Source organism: Rhagoletis zephyria, unplaced genomic scaffold, assembly GCF_001687245.7.
Source record: "Rhagoletis zephyria isolate East Lansing unplaced genomic scaffold, Rhagoletis_zephyria_1.1 Rzeph_scaffold_03843, whole genome shotgun sequence".
Lineage (NCBI taxonomy): Eukaryota > Metazoa > Arthropoda > Insecta > Diptera > Tephritidae > Rhagoletis > Rhagoletis zephyria.
This window is the reverse complement of record NW_016160926.1, coordinates 1-23,870: the sequence shown is the minus strand read 5'-3', so window position 1 is coordinate 23,870 and position 23,870 is coordinate 1. Positions and strand designations below refer to the sequence as shown.

Here is a 23,870-nt window from a genome sequence, read left to right as displayed (position 1 = left end):
CCATACAAATGTAATCAGCTGTGTCGCCGATCATTGGCAAAGAAACACAGTTAATGCATCGATGTTAAAAACACTCGATACTTTCAATGAAACATCGATTGATTCGAAATATCGATGCCGATGTTGCAGCACTACTTTATAGGATTTTTGACAGCTCAATTCGTGAATCAGATGTTATTGCTATAAATTGTGTTCTCCATTTAAAAGATTTTCCAATTCGAACTGCAGTGAATCGGGTGTTTTTGCGGACGCTCTATAAAATTTTGTTCTCCATTTAAAAGGTTTCCATTTCGGCTTTAATCAACTCGTATTTAATGAAGAGATTATACAGATAATAAATCCTGCGGCACCCAGATTTTAGAGAGCACGATTCCTACACCCCACCCCAAACAGCTGGAGATTGCTCACATATACAATTGTTTATAAGATCTCTCACAGTAAAATATTGTTGACAAATTGGAAATCTAGTCTTCCCGGTTTTAAACAGCCATAGTGGTAGTGTTTCCCTCTACATCTACTAAAAACTTATCTATTCAAACGCGTTTATTGTGCAGCGTTGGCAAACGACTTGAATTACTACTTTAAATTGAGTGATTTGTGTTGAAGTCTTCACAAAGATGTCCATTAACCTACGAACTGTGTACGCGTTTGCAAGAGAAATGTATCCAAAGAAGTCTACAGCTCCAGTGCAATACGGCACTGCTGGATTTCGTGGCAAGTAAGTTTTTGAATACATACATGTTTTTATATACATAAGTATATGGTAAAAGGCAAGATTATATTATTTTATGTTTGGGGTAAATGCAGGTAGTTCGAGTAGTAAACTCTTCACTACTTTATTAATTTACTAATACTTCAACATGTGCCAGAAAATGTTCTTCGTAGACGGTGCTGCATTTTCCTATACACGTCTATGTACATATAATACGTATGCGTAATTTTCCTCTCCCACAAATTCCCATGCCCATGGCTTTTATTTATAGAATCATTTTATTGGGTATGGCATAGAGTTTAGTTATCACAACATTTTTATATTTGGAAATCCCTAATTGTGGGAGCAATTCCTCCTTATTCGTTTCTTTGCGTCATTTTTCCAAGGTGTCACGTCAAAAATGGGCTTGTTTTTACAATTTGTAAATGGGAAGGGCTTTGCTACTTAAAGGTCATAGCACATTCATCTGTTCATGCATATACATACATACATATGTACCTATGTATAAATGAAATAACACATAGTACATGTGCATATGGGTCATTCCACTGAAAAGAGGAAAACGACATAAATTTAAATATGCCCTAATTATCTCTCTTTCAGTAGCAACCTCTTTTTAATGACTACATTTCATTAACCTGTGGGAAAATATTAAATGAATCTAAAGAAGTTGTAATTTTTGTCTATGAAAATTTTTATTTCATGCATAATTACTTTACAGCAGTCACAAAGAAATGTCCCACACAATTTACAACTTTAAATATTTTTCAATATTTCTATGAGGATTATATAAATCTCATTTTTATTGAAATCGCAAGCGTATTNCACAAGGGTAAAATAGAGTTCGTCGTTTAAAGTACAAACCGCGTGGAAAACCGCGTATCAAGCTAATGCAAAACCGCGTATATGAGATTGTATAAATTATTTTCTAGAGTGTAAAAACACTCATATTTCAAAATGGTTCTCTTTTTTTTATAAAGCACGCATATCTGGCCAGTATATTTCTGGACGAATGCATAAGAGTTGAGCCAAGAGCTTGTGTGAGCAAATCCAATTTTTGGCAGCAAATGTCAGTTAAGCGGTTTTGCAGAATGACGATACGCGGTTTTGTACTTTAAACGGCGAGTTATTTAATTTTTTCAAATTAAGAAATCGTTTCGTATTTTTAACCGACTTAAAAAAGGAGGAGGTTATCAGTCCGTCGGATTTTTTTTTATGTTACCACATAACTTTGGACCCTGTTAACCGATTTCGATGATTCCTTTTTCATCGACGATATAGTTAAAATTCACAACTCATCACATTCTGGAGTAAAATGTCCCACTAATCGCAATGGAATGCCCCATATGTATACATAATATGTATGTACATACATATATATAAAAAATAATCGCTGTTAAACAAGAAATTATCCTTTAAGAAACTTCTTCGTTTAGTCAACCGCTTTCAAACTTGTATGCCGGTTAAGTTTTATGTCTTACATCCGATTATATTGAATTATTGAAGCAAAGAATATTGGGGCCAAGTAGACACAAACTGGGGCGTTGTGTGCAGGTGATTCACAGCTGACCGCCTTTGATACATATGTATGTATTGGATGGGTTGAATCACCTGCGGCCCATTGCAACACCCTTCTCTTTCGGTTGCAACGAGCACATATTTTGCTATGTACATTCGTGCCATTCATACATTTATTCTAATATATAAAAAAGTAGCTACATATTTTAGTATGTGCCCCTACGCTCACGTTTGCCAATATGAACTCTTTATTGCAGCTTTTGCACTGCATTTCTTTTGTGCAAATTCCATAAAAAATACTTCAAGGCAAACAACTAAATCAGTAGATCGGGTACAACATATGCAGGAAGAGAAATCACATTTATTATAGTAATTGGCAAAAGTTCATATGTACATACTTATTTATATATTTTTACACATAAGTAACGAATATCTTGTAATATTGAGCTTGATCTTCGCATGCCAACACAAACTTAATATTCTTAATCTGTTCTCATTTGTCTGCGCTCAATTAAAAGTGCTTCCTTATATGGGCACCTACATATTTACGTACATGCAGATCTGAACTTAGATATCTTTCACTGGCAACATACCTACGCAAATCCAAAGTAAATTTGTAAATATGTATACATACATAAATACGTACATATATGCTACATATCGATGGCTGAGTGGAAGATTGACCTATCTCGGCAGCCGGTTCCAAAAACGCCCTATCTCAGAAAACTTTTCAAGAACGCCCTATTTCAGAATTTGATTGAAAAACGCCCTATCTCAAAGTTTTATTCAAAAACGCTCTATCTCAACTAAAAACACATACATATATTGGAAATATGTTGAGATGGAGCGTTTTCGAATCGGCAGTTGAGATAAGGCGTTATTCAACCGAATTCTGAAATAGGGCGTTTTCGAACTGGCTGCCAAGATAGGTCGATCTTCCTCCACTCAGCCGTCGATATGTACATACATATACCTAATACCTAATCGACTGGGTTTGATGCAGTATTTATATTTAAATAAAATTTGAATATTTAATGTGAAATGAAATAAATAATAAGTGCATCTTTATACATATTATGTATTTTTAAACTAGTTTGTGTGCAAGTAGATAACAACTACATTCATAAACGTGTGTGTATAAATATGTACTTATGTATAATTTACTAAAGGGTGTGCTTTATCAGTTAATTATCTTTGGTGTAAATAAATAGAGGACAAAAAATGCTGCATAAACGCAACTGATAAATGCCTGCAAGTGTATAAAACATTACACATCAAAAAACTAGACCCTATTTTTGGTATATATGTATGTATGTACTTATATTCATTTCTTTTGCTCCCTTCCAGAGCCGAATTCCTGGACAGTGTGATGTATCGTATGGGCGTATTGGCTACACTTCGTTCTCGCATTCGTGGTGGTGCTGTGATTGGCGTTATGGTCACAGCCTCACACAATCCAGAGCCGGATAATGGAGTCAAATTGATAGATCCAAAGGGCGAGATGCTGGAAGCCAGCTGGGAATCTATTGCTACTGATTTGGCTAATGTTGAAGACAGTGAACTTGAAGCGCATGTTGCGAAAATTATAAGTGACAATAAAATCGATGTGGGCTCATCGTCGATTGTTTTCGTCGGCATGGATAATCGCTATCATAGTCCACGTCTCTTAAAGGCAGTAGCTGATGGCGTTATTGCGCTGAAAGGTAACGTGCGTGAGTTTGGTATTGTAACTACGCCCATGCTGCACTTTTTTGTGGTCGCAGCGAATACGACGAGGAGTTTATGGGCAGCCTACCGAGGAGGGCTACTATCGAAAGCTGATCACAGCGTTTGAAACTTTGCGTGGCGAAAAGCTGGAGAATGGCAATTATCGCAACAAGCTTGTATTCGATGGTGCAAATGGCGTGGGAGCGCGTAAGATGCTGCAGTTTCTTAAACGCATGCATAATTCTCTGCAGGTGGACGTCATCAACAAAGGTGATGGGAAAATTAATGAGAATTGTGGTGCCGATTATGTAAAGGTTAAGCAAGCACTGCCCATAGGCATGCCAATTGTAGAGCCATTTACGCGCTGTGTGAGCGTGGACGGTGATGCCGATCGTGTTGTATACTTCTTCGCCGACGATGCAGATCAGTTCAGACTATTGGATGGTGATCGCATCGCCACTTTAGTGGCCGACTATCTAATGGATATGGTGAAGCGTTGTGGGCTTGATTTGAGCATGGGTTTAGTGCAAACGGCATATGCCAATGGTGGCTCGACTGATTATATTGCCAACACTCTGAAAGTACCTGTCGCATGTGTGCCTACAGGTGTAAAGCATCTGCATCATAAAGCATTGCAATACGACATTGGTGTATACTTTGAGGCGAATGGCCACGGCACTGTTATTTTCAGCGATAATGCCAAGAGTCTGATAAAGGCGGCATCCGAAACTAGCGCTGATGCGAAAACATTGTTGCAAGTTATAGATCTCATAAATGAAACTGTGGGTGACGCTATATCCGACATGTTGCTAGTCGAAACTATACTGAATTATAAAGGGTGGGACGTAAAAGATTGGCTTACGACGTACGATGATTTACCCAATCTGCAATTAAAGATCAAAGTTCAAGATCGTAATGTGATTACAACAACCGACGCGGAACGTGTGTGCGTTACACCCGTAGGATTGCAAGAGGCCATCGACAAAGTGGTAGGCAACTATAAACGAGGTCGTGCATTTGTTAGACCTTCAGGCACGGAAGATGTAGTTCGTGTCTATGCAGAAGCAGCTACAAAAAATGTAAGAGCTTAAAATTTTACTATGGCCCAATTGAAATGAAGAAATTATGCATTTACTTATTTTAGGAAACGGAAAGTCTAGCCTATGAGGTAGGGATTCTGGTGCAACAATTGGCAGGTGGCATAGGACCGGAACTCATACATCCCGGAAAGACAATAAGCGCTCACATCTAAAATAAATACATACATACCATATGGATTTCACCTATTTTTAATAAATCAACTTTTCTAGCCGATGTTTCGTCAAATCTGCCATCTATGCAAAAAGTGTTAAAATAATATTGCCACACAACGATATCATGCCTAAAGATTACTTACATGCATATGCCTTCTTTATAATAAGTATGTAGTTAAACAAAAAAAAAAACATTCATGAAGCCTTTCATTTCTTTCACAACTGGTTCTTTCTTATTGCTTATTGTAAACAACTTTATATGTACTATTGTTATACTTGAAAACTGCCTTGAGCATCTTAAGTAGAAGATTATTCATATAAATTTTGAGTTGCATGTTTGTGTGTACGTTAATCGAAGTTTTTTTTGTAAAGAAATGTTTTTTTCTGCGTACATCGCGATAACGTTAAAATCAAAATGTTGACACGCCTCCCATTACGTTGAAATAGCAATGTAAGATTTATTTATTTTAAGTATTAAAGCTCATATATAAATTAATTAAAGAGGAATGTTAAACGTTATTTGCTTGTATTTTTGAAGCAAGGACCAAATAAAAGTTTAAAATTATACATACATATAATATATTATATTTATATGGTACATGGGTATTATAATTTACAGAAGGTAGTGAGAGCATATCGGAGATACATATTTATATGCTGTTCGTTGCTGGTTATTATTCTGCTTATATGCAAAAATGCACTACCGGAACCGGTTAATATTCTTTCATACAACAGTTTTGCGACCTCTGCTTAAGTCAGTGCATGCTGTCATCCAAAGTAATCGCATGTCACAACACTAGTTTAGAGATCAGAATCGTCAATGCCAATTCCGATAAGTCTAAACAAAAAATGTTGTGTGGGGAATATAGCAAGCTTATACTTATGGGTACGTCTAACAGAAAAATTGAATATACAAATTTTGACTGCAGCAGCTACTATTTGCGATTACGTGAACGTTCTCTTTATCCCAATCAGCTTATACGACTGACATAGGACGTAATTTTCTTTCGTATGGTTTTCGATCCGTGAACGGATGTTACAATTCGAGCCCTTTATATGACCGACCTACTATAGTTTATTAACTTCTACTCCCATCTTTAATAAACTCGATATTATCCGCTTTATCGAAGTTCGCTCATTCCTATATAAATTGCCTTGTCAGCTAAACGGGGCATAATTGGCTGATGCAATATATCTTTCCAGCTATTATTTTGCTAAAAAGTGGTTCCAAGAAAAATTTCGGTATACCTTGAAAGTAAGAAATATTACAATTTAAACAACCATAATGGACGCTGAAGACGTGAGTATATTTTCTTTTACATCAACATAAATGCTAGTGGTTTGACAGCGAAACGTGTAAGTTTTGCCACTTTCACACATTTTGTTGTTTTTAGGTTATGTGCATCCCAGATTTATTTTGTATTAAAAAAATTATATATTTTAATATAGGGGTTTGATCCAACATTACTGAAGAAAAAGAAGAAGAAGAAGACCTTCGACCTAGATGCCGCACTTGGACTTGATGATGGTAGCAAGAAAGAAGAACCCAAGGAGGAGGAGCCACTGGATACAGGAGCAGCAGATTTAGAAGATAATTTGGATTTAGAAAGTTTCGGCAAAAAGAAGAAAAAGAAGAAGAAGCCTTTCAATTTAGACGAATTAGAAGGTGCTTTGCCATCTACAAAAGAAGGCGAGGAAGAGGGTAATAATGCTGCGCTGGATGAGCCGGAAGAAGACGATATCAATCTAGATATGGACTTTTCAATGGCAAAAAAAAAGAAGAAAAGTAAAAAGAAGGACTTGGACGAACTATTTGCTGATAAGGGAGAAGAAGACAAGGGTGAAGATAAAGAAAATGGTAAGTATTTTAATTGGCAAAAGTGAATAAGAGTGGCGACTCTTCACCCCGGAAATAATGGTCGTGGTTTTTTTCCCCAAATTTCAAGGAGACGCTATTCTGCACTTGTACCTTTTAATTAAATATNATTTTAATTGGCAAAAGTGAATAAGAGTGGCGACTCTTCACCCCGGAAATAATGGTCGTGGTTTTTTTCCAAATTTCAAGGAGACGCTATTCTGCACTTGTACCTTTTAATTAAATATATCTTGATTTAAGACGCATTTTAATGATTCTCTTTTAGTTGACGACAACAGTTCATCATGGGCCGGATCCGATCGTGATTATACGTATGATGAGTTACTGAAACGCGTTTTCGAGATTATACTTGATAAAAATCCAGACATGGCAGCTGGACGCAAACCGAAATTCGTAATGAGACCTCCGCAAGTGTTGCGTGTTGGTACCAAGAAAACTTCATTCGCTAATTTCATGGATATTGCAAAAACACTGCATCGTCTGCCAAAACATTTATTAGATTTCTTGTTGGCTGAGTTGGGTACCAGTGGTTCAATGGACGGAAACCAGCAGCTCATTATTAAAGGTCGTTTCCAACCAAAACAAATTGAGAACGTACTGCGTCGTTATATAAAAGAGTACGTTACCTGCCACACCTGCCGTTCTCCCGAAACTATACTGCAAAAAGATACCCGATTGTTCTTCCTGCAATGTGAATCATGTGGATCCAGATGTTCCGTAGCAAGTATTAAATCTGGTTTCCAAGCCGTTACTGGAAAGCGTGCTGCAATTCGCGCGAAAACTACATAAAATACTGTATTTTTGCTCGACCGTAGGGGTTTTTTGTTTCTTTTTCTAACGACGATTTATTTAGGTTTAACAAGTTGGGTGTATGACAGAGATCAAAGAAAAAATAGAACAAGTACGAAGTGAGGAGTAATATTTTTTATTTAAATTTTAAACATACAAACCAATTAATAATAATAAAAAAAATAGTAAACCCAACAATAAAATAATTCAAAGTTAATTCATTGAACTAAAATTTATAACCAAAACTTTATTTTTTCAATACAGAGTATTTGTTTTTGTACCAGTGGATAAGTTCGTCTTTAAAGGCTAATTCCATATTTCTATCGGTGCCCTCGTCCAAATCCCAACTGTATACAAATATGCCTATATGGCCACGAAATATGTTTGGTCTGCCGAACACAAATATTTTATTGCCTATGGAAATTCGAGAGGGATCGAGCTGTTTCCTAGTTGTGTCCAACATTCGCTCTAAAGCTTCCAGAATGTCTTTGCGTTGCTTGCCTGACTTTCTAGCAGACAATTCATTTTTTAAGCGTTGAACTTCGGCAATATCTTCCTGTTTTTTGCAAATAAATACTGGTAAAACCTTGGTGCAATCGTCGATTTCAAATTTATATTGACTTTTTTTATTGCTTGGTATAATTTTTCCAACAACTTTGCCGTGCAGAATAATTGTACGGAATAACAAAGCACCATCGAAAGCCTGAAAAATTGCAGGTGAAGATGTTTCCTTGCAATGCAGGAGGTCGCGTAACAGCAGTGGTATACACTCCAGAGGTTTGTTATCGATCTCTGATGTTTTTAAACTGCATTTAGTAGAAAATTGCTCTTCTAAGCTTTCAATTGATTTTGCCATCTCGACACATCCCCGGAACTATTTACTAAATATTGAATTTAGGCGGGTTTCCGTTCTTTTAGTAACTCGTATCCCAACCAACCATCCAAATGCATCGCAATGACAGCTGATAATGCCTTATCTAACAAAGTTTCGACAACTATTTACTATTATCGCTTAGCTTCTCTAAATGTGTTTAAGTAAATATTTACTATTTAGCCATGATACTATNTACACTTTTTATTACAAGTACATATATCTGTATGATGTATGATTTCACAATCTGTTATAATTCTTTCGTATATATATACTTTACGCTTGGCAATGCCATTTCACTTCACTTCGTCTTTCATTCGTGTGTGTCAAAAAAAAACACGTAAAAAAGCATCACCAAACGCTATCGGAATAAACATTTTTGTGGTAAAAAAGCCAATTTAAAAAACTTGTGAATCGAGTTGTTTTAATACAATAGAATTCCCAGCTAAATAGACAAAAGGCCACAAAGAGTCTCATCTAAACATTTAATAGTAGACTGCTAGAAAAGCAGAATTTGCCGAGGACGCAGCCGAGTGATTGTGACAGCGACACATCTGTTTGTTCGTGCGCTTTGTCTTTGTTTACAACGCTCTGGGAATTGTGAAATTGCATTTTGTACACGATTTTATACCGACCTAGTCTTCCAGTGAGTCGATTTAATCAGACCAGTATTTATTAAATACTATCAATTTGGTATGTCCGGTGGAGCTTTAATTACGTTGAAAGAAGATGCAACTGACGCTGGAGGAAGTGCCAACGGCGGAGGTGGCAATTCCAACATGGCAAGCAGTCAACAAAACTCCGGATCCGGAAATGCCAACACCGCAGCCAATGCAAACGGCAGCAATGGCGGTCCTCCTGAAGGAACGCGTCAAAATAGCCTACAGCGTATCCAACTGCGTAAACAAAAAGTCTTCAATTTGCCTGTTCCGCAGAAATTGGCGAAACTTTCCATGTACTCTGCATGTCAGAGCGAAGGCTGCCGTTGCACTGGATGGAAGACTCCACAAGAAAATCGCCACCGCGATGTAGAGTCCTCATCGTATTGTCCTGAATTTACGGAGGAATGCCGTAGCTGTAGACACGCATTACAAAATCATATCGCGCATCTCGATGGCATATCCGGTTCCCAAATGAACGATCTCCTGGGTGCCATTATAGATATGGAAAATCTGTTCATGTCGATGCAACGTGTGGAAGATGAGGATACGAAAAAAGTTTATTTATATTTATTTCGACTACTCCGTCAATGTGTTCTTACTCGTCAGCAGGCTGTTATTCGCGGACCACTGGGTGATCCTCCATTCGAGTCACCATGCATTGCTAAAGCCGTTTCCTCATTTGTCTTTTACAAATACAATCATTTAAGTCAGACTGAGTTGCAAACCATGACCGAGGTGGCAAAGACATTTCTTAATTTTTTAAACCATTACAACTTTGAACCGCCCTCTATGCGTCGCACTGGACTTACACATGAAGACGCTTCAACGTATAAAATCAACTATACACGCTGGCTTGTTTTTTGCCACGTACCTGCGTTCTGCAATTCCTTGCGCCACTTTGAGACGTCGCTCGTATTTGGCCGTACTCTACTTCGAACAATCTTTAAATATATGGCCGAACAGCTGAGAAATAAATGTTCCTCGGAACGTGATCGTTTCCCAGCTGATAAACGATCGATCATAACGCAAATGCCCAAATTCTTAGATGCCCTCAAAGCCGAACTATTGAAAGATGATTCACCGATTTGGGATCAAGGATTTAGGCCATCCACTGCATTTATTATACAACAACGTAAACGTCAACAAGAAGCCAGTACGGGAGCTGGCGCAAGTAAACGAACTGGAGCAGGAGAACCTGCGCATAAAAGAGTGAAAAAGGAAAGCACTGACCGTGCAAGTGGGTAAGTTCTAGGCAGATTTTGGTTCACGTAATTCAGGAAATAACTTTAATATTGAAATCAAATTATTTATATCTGTATGAACAATAGAAATCCATTTTAAATGAGCAAAAATTCACGCTAATGAGTATAGATGAAGTTGTTTTGTTATATTGAATTGGTTTTTTATGATTAAACTTTACACAAATATATGTACATACTTACATATGTATGTACATACATTCATAAACATATGAAAACTGTGAGAACGCAACTTGCAGGTGTGTGACCTTACAAGCTATTTCACAACGATTACTTGCATATAAATCGAAGAAAATTTGTATATATAATACCTATTAAGCATATAAAGTTCAGCAATAAAATACTTCTTAGGCGTAATTCGAATCGACTACGAAGGGTTATAAGTGAATGCATTTTTTGAGTTTTCTTTGAGAATAATATACTTTTTAAAATTAATCAAAAAAAATAAATGAACTTTGTTATGAGACATTGATGACGTCGACAACTAACGAAGTTATTTATTATTTTTATTTTCATGCGGGAGGGAAGAAACCGTTTTTTATTTTTTTAGTTTTTTTGTTTTCAATCGTTCACACTGCAATGTTGGGAGCTTGGGGATGAAAATCGTCGCCTGGCAGGTTGTGGGAAATCGCGATTGAAGTTTTGAATGCAATTTCTCAAAAACGCGAAGATATATATTCGCCAAAGTCTCTGAAAATGTTACTAGTTCACAAAATTCTTAAATTATTTAATTTTTAATGTTTAATGTTAATTAGCTTTGAGTTTATGTAGGGTTTTCTTTAGTAAAATTTTGTCGTAAGCGTCATTTGTCCACAATTTGGCAGCCACTTTGTATGAAATACGACAAAATGTGATCAAAATTTCTACTAAATTAACGACACTTATTACTCAATATCTCGGAAACTAAAGGAGATATCCAAAAATGGAGAACGTCATCTTTAAGATATTGATTAGTTTAATATAGCTGTATAACTAACTAAATTTTTACTAAATTATAGAAAAAAAACAATATCTCGGAAACTAAAGGAGATATCCGAAAACTGATAACACCAATCGAAAGACCTTATTTCAAAATATATAACTGCATCTATAACTAAAAGTCGTCAAAATTGCGCTTACGACAATCTTTTACCCAGGCGACGAAATGTAAAACATACTTTTAGGCTAATTTTCATTTATTTTCATGCTGTGATCATTTGCCAAAACCACTTCCATACACGACTCATTCAGTTTTTCTGGAAAGCACTAAATCGTTGAGATACCATACAATATTTTAGCTATGTATGTATGTTAATAATATGTTCCATCAATATCAAACCTTATCAGGTATTTTGTGAAGGATAATTTTTCAGTTTTTATTAGTTATATTGTTAATATAGGTGAAAATAAAAATAGCATGAAGACATTTATTAATATTTTCAGCGATTCTCACTTTGAAGATCTGTCCGATGAAACCGTCGTGCGTGCTTTAAAAGCTATATCGGAATCAAAAGCGATTAATAAATCCGAAATTCTATTTCCGGTTAATGTTTCTCGTGACGAGAACGTAAAAGCAGAAGAACAACAACGTGCAATCGAGTTCCATGTAGTCGGCAATTCTTTGACAAAGCAAGTCGATAAGCAAACAATCTTTTGGCTTATTGGTTTGCAGGCAGTATTTGCATATCAACTGCCTGAAATGCCGCGCGAATACATAAGTCAATTGGTTTTCGACACTAAGCATAAAACCTTGGCACTCATAAAGGAGAATCAACCGATTGGTGGCATTTGTTTCCGTCCGTTTTCTAGTCAGGGCTTTACAGAAATTGTTTTTTGCGCCGTCACTATGTCCGAACAAGTCAAAGGCTATGGCACACATTTGATGAATCATCTAAAGGATTACAGCATTAAACATGGCATACGTCATTTGCTGACTTATGCTGACTGTGATGCTATTGGCTATTTTAAGAAACAAGGTTTCTCCAAGGATATCAAATTAGCGCGCCCTGTATATGCTGGTTTTATCAAGGAGTATGACGGTGCCACGCTTATGCATTGCGAACTGCATCCGAGTATCGTGAACANTTTTGTTTTAATTTTATATTTCCATTTTCTACAAAATATGGTGTAAAATTCGTTTTAGTTATTCGCAAACAAAGCGAAATTTTAAAGGAACTTATTGCACAACGGCACAATGAGGTACAGAAAGTGCGCCCCGGTTTGACCTGTTTCAAGGAAGGACTACGTTCCATACCCGTTGAATCGATACCAGGATTGCGGGAAATCGGTTGGAAGCCACAAATGCGCGCACAACGTACCGCCCGTCCACTTGAAGAGTCTTCCGATCCAGAAAAATTAGCCGCATCCTTTACTGCCGTTCTTCAATCGGTGCGTCAGCATCAAGCAGCTTGGCCATTCCTGCGCCCTGTGACCACCGCTGAAGTGCCCGACTATTATGATCACATAAAATATCCAATGGACTTGAAGACCATGGGAGAACGCCTCAAGCAGGGTTATTATGTGACGCGTCGCCTATTCATGGCCGACATGGCGAGAATTTTTTCAAATTGCCGTTTCTACAACTCACCTGAAACTGAATATTATCGCTGCGCTAATTCATTGGAACGTTACTTTCAGACAAAGATGCGGGAGTTGGGTTTGTGGGACAAATGATGTTGCGCCCTTAATGCCGCCGTCGATATGCTTAGCGAACACGAACGCGATGCGGATGAACATAGTGTTAGCGATCCGGCAGCAACAACTATAGAAAACTTAAATTTACAGCAAACAGAAGGTAATAGTAGTGGCGGTGGTGATGGCGGCACTAACACAGTGTTGGCAGTTAACTTGGGTGTAATTTCCGCATTGCCAGAAGATATATTTAAAACTTAAAAATTAGTAAGCTCTTGAAAAAAAAAATAAAAATTTATGTTTAATAAACTGAAAATATATATATGTACATAGTATATGTATAAACACCCCCTGATTAGAAGTCACATCAAGTAAATATTTAGCCTTAATATACATATAAAAATAAACAAAGAATTCTAAATGTTATACATTTGCGGAAAGCAAACTCTAATGCTTCGTTGGGAGTGGAATAAAAAAAAAAAATACATATTCATGTACATATGTACATACATACATACCCTTCATCCTAATCGAATTCCAATAAAATTGACGTTTAAATAAAACTATGGTTTTCTTCAACGAAGGAAAATATATTCTGATTTTGCATGTTGTCATTGATGCATACAGTTATTGTGATTAATGTAATCAGTAGTTATCTTTTTTAATAGACAATTTATATAATTCATACAGTAGTTTACAATTTCTATACAATGATAATAGTATATACATGATGTACACACTTTTAATCTGAAAGACGTCCGACAAAATTTAATTTTGGCTATGCGCTTTAAGAAATTTCCACATTTTCTAACAATGAAATAATTTGGGTGAAAACACGTCCAAAGTACATACATATTCGTTTCATGTATCACACTTATAAAGAATGTGTGCGCTTTGATTTGCTTCCAAATGTATCAGGGATTTCCCTGCAGTGTGAAGCTGGATCAGCGAAAGCGAAAATTGGTCCGGAAGTCTTGCCAGTTTTTCAAGTTTAAGGGAATCATCTAAATTTGCTTCATTTTTAACAAGCCATTCCTGAGGAGTTGCGAACTCTTTAGGGCGACCCTACCTTTACTTTACAATCTCCCGTTATTTTTTGTCCATACAATATAATTTATGTCTTAATTAAATATAAGCATCCAATTTTTTTAATAATTTTTTGCGACCTATGTAAATGTTGCACTTATATCTATACTTACTAGTATTTATAGACATCGAGAAATTTTTAATAAATTCACATCGTAGTTTTTTAACGATAATTTATAAAAGACATATCTATTAATATACACACACATACACTCTATTCACTTGAATAGGTACACATTTTTTCCCCAGAAGTGAGCTAATGTATATCTTTACTTTTGGTATTGAAGAATCTTTTTGAATTCATTTTGAAGAATTCGTAATAAAAATTGAAGCGCCGCGAAATCGTGTTATGGAACAATTGAGCTCAATTCTAAAATATCGCAAATAACGAAAAATTCCATAAGTACAAACACAAATAAAGAGCACCAACTCAACCACTTTCTGGCAATGCCACCAAAATAATTCCAAAAATTTGTATATGCAGTTATGTATCCGAAGAGCTGTATAAACGAGCATCACAAAGCAAAATCTTAATATTTTTAATTACCAACTTATTTAACAGACTTAAATTTAATGGCAAATTTTTGATGCTGGTTGCTTTGCAAAATTTACATATATATTTTTGTATAGAAAGCAAAACTAATAGTATTAAAGATACATCAAGTGAGTCGCGTTGTTTTCTAAAAGCCCACAAAAAAGCTATACAGACTTGTTGATTCTTATCCATCGTTGTTTTTTTTTTCAAAATCGACCTTTCTCTAAAATTAAACTAAAAAGATGCTTATCCGATGTTTGCAAGTATATCTTTACTCAGTTCTTGAGGAAAAATAATGTATCTTTTCATGTGAAGCGTGGTGTTCACACATATGCATCGTCTTTCTCAATATCCATGACATGGACAGTACATTCATACATACATATGTATAGTGGTCCTCAAAATAATAGGAGTGCGATATTTTGAGCAGTTTTGGCTATTTATCTTTTGTTTATTTAATGTTTATTATTTTTTTTTTATAAAATTCATACTTTGTATACAACAACAACCAAATAAATTCACATTTCATCTTTGTATAAAAGTTATAAAAATTCTGCAAATTTTCACCAAAATTTCAAACCTTTTAAACAGAATCTTTAGAAAAAAATTTGCTACTCTGTTTTTTCGCCCATTTAATTCTAGTCTAATAAAGTGCAAGTTTCAAGCTTCTTAAAAAAATCCCGTTGATTTTTGGCGTTTTTTTTTGCTGGCAGTGCCCTCCATATAAAAGAAAATTGTCAAACATACTTTGTATGGAAAAAAAGTGAAACACCTTCAACGCAAAAAATTCTTACAAATCAACAGAATTCTTCACCAACTTGAAACTTGGACTTTTGAATTATTTCTAAAGATTCTGAAATTTTGGTGAAAATTTTGCAGAATTTTTATCATTTTTGTACAAAGTTTGAAATATAAATTTATATGGTGTTTGTTGTATAACCAGCTAGACTTTTATAAAGAAATAATAAACATTAAATAAACAAAAAACAAATAGCCAAAGCTGGTCAAAATATCGCACTCCTATTATTTTGTGAACGATTGTATATATGTACATATAAGGACAATTACGGTTTAGGAATTATCGAGTTAAATGATTTCAAAAACTTTTGTAAACTTTTTTAAAATTTTATACTTGATTTAAAGCCTGGGAAAATATATAAGAAAATCGTTAATTTTTAATATTTTTTTTATATACGATACTCATAGAGTCAAATGGTGTTAGATCGGAAATATAAAATTTATTATATTTAAGACTTCCGCCACATGAGCTGGACCTGCTTGAAAATACCTGTTGAATCGCGTTTTTTTTATAAATGAAACTACATTTAACTTTTTTTTTTAATTCCCTCAGATGATAGAAAAGTTTAAGCCTAGAAGGTCTACATAAAAATGTTCAAAAATTGTATTACCGGAATCAATATAATGAGATTACACTGTAGGTAAAATCTTAAGTTTTGAAATGACACAAAAAACGCCGACGAGACACTTAACCTTAATGAATATGTCTACCGTTTTTCCAGATCAGGTAATTTTCCTAGGATTTTTAAATTTTATGAAAAAAATCAAATTTTTACAAGGAAAAAAATAAAATGTAAAAAATTTTTTATATATATTTTCTTTATCGTATTCAAGCTCTTGCCAAAAAATCAAGCTACTGCCCAAAACTAGGGCAGTATCGACATCAAAAGTACTCAGAACTCGATTCTCAGAAGGATCGACAATACCCGATTTTTAAAAATATCGATACAGAGTACTGCAAAGCATTCAGTACTCGGAAAAAACTCGAGAGTACTCAGAACTTAAATGAACTCGAAAGAACCCAGTACTCAAAAATACTCTGTTCCAATCATCAGGTACTCGATACTTCCCAAGACTACCACTACAATGAAAATCGATTGATAAATAAGCAACTTTTGAATGGTCAAATAAAAATGTGCAATAATTTTTTGGATGAAATAGAAGCAAGAAATATATCGTACATGGCGTATGAGTAACATTTTCCATGTTGAAGTTTGAATTTGTTTCATTCGCAATGGAAACTTAAAATTAAAATATCTTGGGAAAATGACCTGATCTAGAAAAACGGCATACAAATCCGTAATCCACGACCCAAATTTTAGTTTACGTGCCTCGGCGTTTTTTTTGTGTCATTTTAGCGTCCCTACAATGTTATTTGGAGGTATTTTCAAATCGGTCTAGCTCACACAAGTCTTAATATTTTTCCGAAATGTTTTGGCGGAAGTCTTAAAATATAATAAACTTTATAATTCCATCGGAAAAACCGCAAATATTTTCGGCGCTCCGTCCTAATGTATAATGTTTCGTTAATCTTCTTGCTTCTAAGCTAAATACGACATACCTACGAGAGGCTGTTCAGTGGGATAATTCTTAATCGTTTACTTAATAGACTTTCTTGATTTGTTATCTTTTTTTTTTACTTATAAGTACAAACATTTGTATGTAAGTGCAAACACATTTTCAGTACCTACTTTTTAACAATATTTTAAAGATGTTTAAACTTAGTACAAAATTTGAGTTGCACTCTTCTATTTGCTTCACACATTGAAAATAAAAATAAATGTTATTTACTAATAAATACGGTGTAGCCCCTAAGGCTAACGGTCTAATGTTTTTGCTTGTGAAAATTTTCTTTGCTATTTTTTTATGCAATGTAAACAACCCTTTGCATATTAATCTTAATTGGGGTTAGCCTACAACTGTAGAATTACTTATTCACATGCAAAACCTTCTTTAGAACGATTGTCATAATTCGAAATATGTTTGCAATACAAAAACTTTTGAAGCACCGTAATTATACGAGTAATACGAGTATATTTACATATGTACATAGGAATTTCAGGAAAATGTATGTTGCGAGATTATCGATCATTTAACTTTTTGTTGGAAAAAGAAGTTATCGTCGCCTGGATAAAATATTGTCGTAAGTGCCATTTTGATGAATTTTTGTTATATGTACATTAGGGTGGTTTTTTTTTTTGGCGACTGAAGAAAAACCACCATTGACCATGATCTTTGCACGCCTTGGGCGAGTACTTAATGTTAATATTAAGGGTTTAAATTTTCAGGGAGCTTCTTTTTAGGTGTTTTCCACAAAATTTCGAGGAAGGAGTGAAAGAAAACAATAATCGCAAAGAAAATCACCCTAATGTACATATGTATATATATTTTAAAATAAGCTGTATCGATTGGTGTTATCAGTTTTTGCATATCTGCTTTAGTTTCTGAGATATCGACTATGGGTAATTTAGTTAATTAACAATGTAGTCATACAGAACTACTCAAGATCTTTCAAATGGCGTTATCCATTTTTGGGCGTCTCCTTTGGTTTTGAAGATATATTTTATTCGCAATTTGGTACAAATTTAATGAAATAAGTTCCGAGATATTGAGTAAAAGTCATACAAAATGGCTGCAAAATTGTTGACAAATGTAGCATACGACAAAATTTTACTAAATTTTAGAATTTCGTGGACTAGTAACATTCTCCGAGACTTTACAGAAAATATATCGTCGCGTTTTTGTGAAACTGCATTCCAAATTTTAATCACTATTTCCCAAAACCTGCCGAAAATAACATAGGAAAATCTCTTATCCAGGCGACGAAATGTGCTCGTATAAGATGAACTGATTATGGGCAGACTTCCGCGCAAAAAGTACTTATAACGAAGATCGAAATCGCTAACATAGTGCCATACTAAGGACAACATTGTATTCGGTGAGAATTTGGATCGCTAAGAATATTTTCTAAAGAGATGCTTTCCGATGTGAAGGTTCAGTTTCGAACAGGTGACGGACTACTTGTCTGTAGTGCAAAATTCTTCAAGATTTGCAACTTCGTCCACTCTTTGACGATCACGATAAGGTGCAGCTGGAGCAGTTGTGTCTGAATGATAGGTTTAAGTCGGCTTGGAAAATTTGATAGGAGCCTGTAAATAGAGCTTTGTAAGGGCTTAAAGATATACGCTGTGGTGCCAGATATGCTACGGCATATATTTTGCCAAAGCCATTTTCATTAAAATTTGTTTTCAAAGATTTAAAAAATGCAGATCGCGTTTTATCATGAAAACATCCATTCAATTTATTTCAAATTTTCTATTTATAAAACATTTAAAATCTTTTATACTTTTATGAATTTGGTTAGTTTGACTAAACGAGTAATGGAACCGACAATCGAATTCAAATAGTATTATTCAGGTTAATAAATATGAAATTAAATGGTTTTTTAAAAGGGGTTCGAAAAAACTTTCACCGCTTAGTGGTTAATTTTTTTTCAGTTATTTTTTTTTCTTAATTGTAAGTAATCCCTAAACTGTTTATTTGTTTCTGTTGTTAAGAGCAATTGGGTAATGTTGATTTGGTTCATATCTACATGCATATTGTATGAATTATTTATATAGTATACAGATTAGGACAATCCTATAAAGGCTAAGTATTTCTTTTATTCTCAAAATTTTCTTTTTCGAACTCAAATAAACTTGATGCAAAGCATCCTAAATATTTTATGGCTCATAAGTTGTCCAATGCTGAAACAATGTACATACATTCGTGTCGNAAACAAGGTTGGTCTACTTTTTTCCAAAAGTTTAACCCATCAACTCGGACCAGAACGGGCCTTTTTGACCCACTGTTCAAAAAAATGGCTTATAGATGGTTAAAATGTCTACTAAAATATGAAGCCAATAATTGAGGAGTTAGATGAAAAGAGGCCGCTTCTATTATAACTGCTTTCTGAGATATTGGCGTTAAAGTTTTTGATGTGTTATAACTTTCTTGTTGTTGTAGTAGGTGTATAAAAAGTCATATCATTGAAAAGAGTTGTCTACTGGGAAAAAAATAGTTAGATTACCAGTATTCGACCCTAATTTAACTGTAATAAACGCTTTCGTCGCAAAATATGTTACCTATGTTTTTTCTGAGTTACGCTATTTTTGGAAAAATAAAGGAGATCATATTCTTGTCCAGTGGCCCAAATTATGCAAAAAATAATAATTTAAAAATGTAATTTTCATTTCGTAAAATTGTGTTTTATACAAGTAGTATTTATTTCCTTCAAACGATGTATTCAATGTACATAAATCATGAGAATTTTGTACAAAATTCATTAGGCGCCGAACGCCGCCGCCGCCGCCGCCGCGCCGATATTTTCGTAACTCGGCGGCGGCGCGTGAGGAATGACAAAAAACGGCGGCGGCGGCGGCGTGGCTCGGCGGCGTATACCCCTAGTATGCATAAACACTAACCAATCGTTTTTTCTTAAAACTTCATACCATTCACTTAAATTTATTGCGAGTAAATTGAGTAAAAGGTCTGAATTTTATCAAAACGCATACGGTCCATTGTTTTTTTTTTACAATAAAAAATGAAAGTGAGTAAAGTTGCAAGAAACACAGACGATTTTTTTACCAAAATAAGGGGCTCTACTTAAAGTGTTTGTTTGTTTGTTTGATCATGATGTTCTTTCAGTAATATGGACTGCTCATCGACAGCGTTACCAAAAAATAAAAAGTGATATTGATATTTTCACAAGAAAAAAACAACGCCAACTTTTATTACATATTTTAAAACAAACAAGTGGAATATTCAAAAAATATGTATGTATTTCATTCAAGGTTTTTAATAATGATGTCGCGGCTGGCATCAATGTGCACTTAGCTAAAAAAAACATTGATGAAACTTTCAATCACTTGTATGCTTGAACTATAAAACAGTTAAGCATAATTGTACTTAGTAATTGTTAATCTCTTAATTTCCTCTACTGTTAAGTTAGCTGTTTGTAGAGAATTTCAATAAGGATAGATTTTCCTATTAGAGTAACACACACTTTATGTTATGTAAACATTCGAAAAAATGGCGGTTACACACATACATAAATAGTATATTTCAATGTTCTTGCAAAATTTGTTTTCACTTGAGGATGAGTTGTCCATTTTTAATTTTTTTTTATGTTGTTAATTTCTTGCTTTTGTATTGGTTGCATGATTTTAGTTAATATGTTGTATGTGTGTATACACTTGTATGCTAGTATCAGAAAGAATTCTTCCTCAACATTTATGTACATACATACATACATACATATGTATGTTATATATGTACGTCGCTTTTTCCACTTCAAATACAATTATAAACTTTTATATTAAATTTTAATAAATTCACACATGCATTTTGTCATATTAGCTTATGTTAACTCTAAATTTCACATCACAAGTTGAAATTTTTCTAATATTAATAATGTTGCGTTATGCCATGTAATTATATATATATACAAATGTATATTATTTGGTGTACATTTTCTACGGGTCGTATGGGTATTTTTGTGATGAAAATAAAAGTTTTGAAAGTGTTATATATGTACATCCTTTACGCCCTATTAAATGAAATTAATTATTCAAAAATAAATAGAAAATGTATTAACCTTCTGCCACATACGAGGCCAAATATGGTGGTCGCCACCTAAGGAGTGGTTTCAAAATTTATCAAACTAGTTAAATGCATTGAGAAGTTAACTACGAATAACGGAACGTATATAATTGATTTTCTCATGGTTAAATGACACACTTTTGTGTGCGCGCAACTCAACTGCAAAAAAGAAAAACGAATGAAAAACGCAAGTTTTTCTTGTAAAACAAAAAATATTTCCGAAATAAAATTTAGAATAAATGACTTCCGAGTCGTTTTTTCTCGTCGTTTCTAAATCTTTTTAATCACCTCCTTCCTAATTCATGCAGTTTAAGGGTTAAACGTTTTGCCTATCCATATATGTAATTATTTTAGAACAATGAAATGTGCATTTTTTTCCATTTTTGGCTAACACAGTCTTAAGTTGAATAAGTAGTTATTTATTAGTAAAAATAAATCATAATTTTGTTTAGCAAAAGCTTTTGCTCCGAATAAGGTAGCCAACGGGTTTTTGTCACTTTCGAATGGTAGACGGTTTTTATCAAAAGCCTTTAAATGATGGAAAAATATTGGAGACTTGTTAATACGAGAACGAATGCGATGAGAAAACCTTTCCAAATTTTCGATATGAGCCTTCACATTCAATTAATGGGAAAGACGCAGCTCTCAATCATTCCCACGACAGGCGGGTCTACGTAACCGGAACGACCCAGATTTATATCTGGCCAAGGACTGTCACTCCAGCAACACTCCCCAAAAAGTCTTTGGGGAATTTGTATGCTGCTACAACAACAACAACGCAGCTCTCAATATACACTTGGTTAGGGCGTGTCGCACAGGGGTCAAACTTCAGATGACCCTATGAAAACGTCTTAACCGGCTGCAATTGGGATCAAAATTTGTATGTGATATCTTAGACTTTAGAAGTATAGATTTTGGGTATTAAATGAAAAAAATATTTTCAACTTGTTGAGTCTCCATAGAGGCTTCTGGCCTTTGACCCCTTTGCGACACGCCTTAAGCGACTCCAATCGGGACCAAAATTATATACATATGTGATATCTTCGACTATAGTAGTATCGATTTTGGGTATTAGATAAAAAAAAAATTAATTTCAATTTTTTGAGTCTCTATAGAGGAATCTGAACTTTGCCCACTGTGTGACACGCCTTACCCGTCTCCGATTTATATGTGATATATGCGATCGTGGTATTACCGATTGAGGGGGTGAGACCTAAAAAAATCGTTCATTTGATTTTTAGGGGCCACCCTAATATACATATTTATATATATACATTAACATAAAAATGCACAGAGAACATTTTATTAAAGGTTTAACCATAAATGATGAGCGATAACAACTACATGGTCAAGTCTAAAAAGCAACAAAATGGTTGCTCTTGGTCGTATTGGGGTTAAAAAACGGAATTGTAAAAAAGGTGAAAACCATACGAAAGAAAATGACGTGATACGTCAGTCGTATAAGCTGAACGGGATAAAGAGTACGTACAGGTATATCGTAAGCCGAAATAAGTGTTTTACGAAGTCTGATGATAAGCGGTGATCTCCGACATAGTAGCTACACTTACGGTCATAAAAAACATCGACGTTACTTTACCTTGTAATTTTGTTGTTGTTTTAGTTGCATTGTCAGGAATAATTGCTTCCCTCTGGCGGCAGACAAAAGAAATGAAACAATCAAGGAGATTCAACTCTTTCCAGTAGGAACTCCGAAAGACTCGTTGAACTTCGTCGGGAGAACTCTTACTGGCTACCTAAGAGGAGACTGCAAGTTAAGGTACCATTTGAATAAAATTGCTCTTTCTGTTGAAACGGGCTGCAGGGCTGGTGGAGAAAACCCCAGGGCATATTTTATGTGACTGCCCACGTATCATGAATCGCAGATTGATAAACCTTAGGGAGCGATTATCTTCTCCATCCAAAATTTAGACTATACCACCAAATTACTTAATTTCAGTGCAGTGAAAAAATTTTCCATATCACCAAGCTGGCGATAAAATATTGAAAAATCGAATTTCGTCCAATATATTTAGTGCTAGTTAAATTTACCGCGTGTTGAAAAATACCGCTTTGTCTTGGTTTCAAGGTTTTTTTCATTGTAATTTGAGCAAAAATTAAACGTTCACAAAAAAAAAAAAAATTGAACTTAATTGTTAACTAAAATATTATTCGAAAATTAATCAGGAAACAAAAATAAATAAACCTTAGTTTTTATGTTTAGTTTTTTTTTTTTTCTTTATTTGATAACAGTGATGAGATTTATGTAAACAAAAAGTTAGTTCTGTAGTTTTCGTATTCAAATTTTAAATCATTGCACATTTTAAGCCTTATTATGACCATATTTTTAAACTTTTTTTTTTTCATTTATGAAACATTTTGCATTTTATGCATATCGTGATTTTCGCTCGGTTCGAATCGGATATTACATTTTTGCCTGGTTCCAATTCTATCGAATCTTTTATTTTTTGTGCCTTTGTTATTAGGTTATATAAGTAATTAAACACGTTTTTTTGCATATGCTTAAAGAAAAACTATAGTGATATATAGGCAGAGT

The 23,870-nt window shown here is 34.6% G+C and overlaps 4 protein-coding genes across 4 annotated transcripts; 3 read left to right on the top strand and 1 right to left on the bottom strand.

Annotated features, from left to right (window-relative positions):
- Positions 1-124: 124 nt before the first annotated feature.
- Positions 125-5,382, top strand: nst (phosphoglucomutase 3-like protein nst). The gene is given in 4 exon segments (XM_017624980.1): positions 125-718; positions 3,578-4,001; positions 4,003-5,016; positions 5,082-5,382. Coding segments are annotated over 4 exon segments (1,647 nt in total). The 5' UTR covers positions 125-617; the 3' UTR covers positions 5,190-5,382.
- Positions 5,383-6,311: 929 nt separating this feature from the next.
- On the top strand, positions 6,312-7,959 carry eIF2beta (eukaryotic translation initiation factor 2 subunit beta). The gene is made up of 3 exons (XM_017624975.1): positions 6,312-6,490; positions 6,640-7,048; positions 7,332-7,959. Exons 1-3 carry the CDS (start codon positions 6,476-6,478, stop codon positions 7,853-7,855), a joined length of 948 nt encoding a protein of 315 aa, XP_017480464.1. The 5' UTR covers positions 6,312-6,475; the 3' UTR covers positions 7,856-7,959.
- Positions 7,960-8,072: 113 nt separating this feature from the next.
- Positions 8,073-8,923, bottom strand: ver (verrocchio). Its single transcript, XM_017624978.1, has one exon. The coding sequence runs from the start codon at positions 8,709-8,711 to the stop codon at positions 8,103-8,105; it is 609 nt and encodes a 202-aa protein (XP_017480467.1). The 5' UTR covers positions 8,712-8,923; the 3' UTR covers positions 8,073-8,102.
- Positions 8,924-9,032: 109 nt separating this feature from the next.
- Positions 9,033-13,545, top strand: Gcn5 (Gcn5 acetyltransferase). The gene is made up of 3 exons (XM_017624974.1): positions 9,033-10,629; positions 12,070-12,710; positions 12,755-13,545. Exons 1-3 carry the CDS (start codon positions 9,422-9,424, stop codon positions 13,297-13,299), a joined length of 2,394 nt encoding a protein of 797 aa, XP_017480463.1. The 5' UTR covers positions 9,033-9,421; the 3' UTR covers positions 13,300-13,545.
- The last annotated feature ends 10,325 nt before the right edge of the window (positions 13,546-23,870 follow it).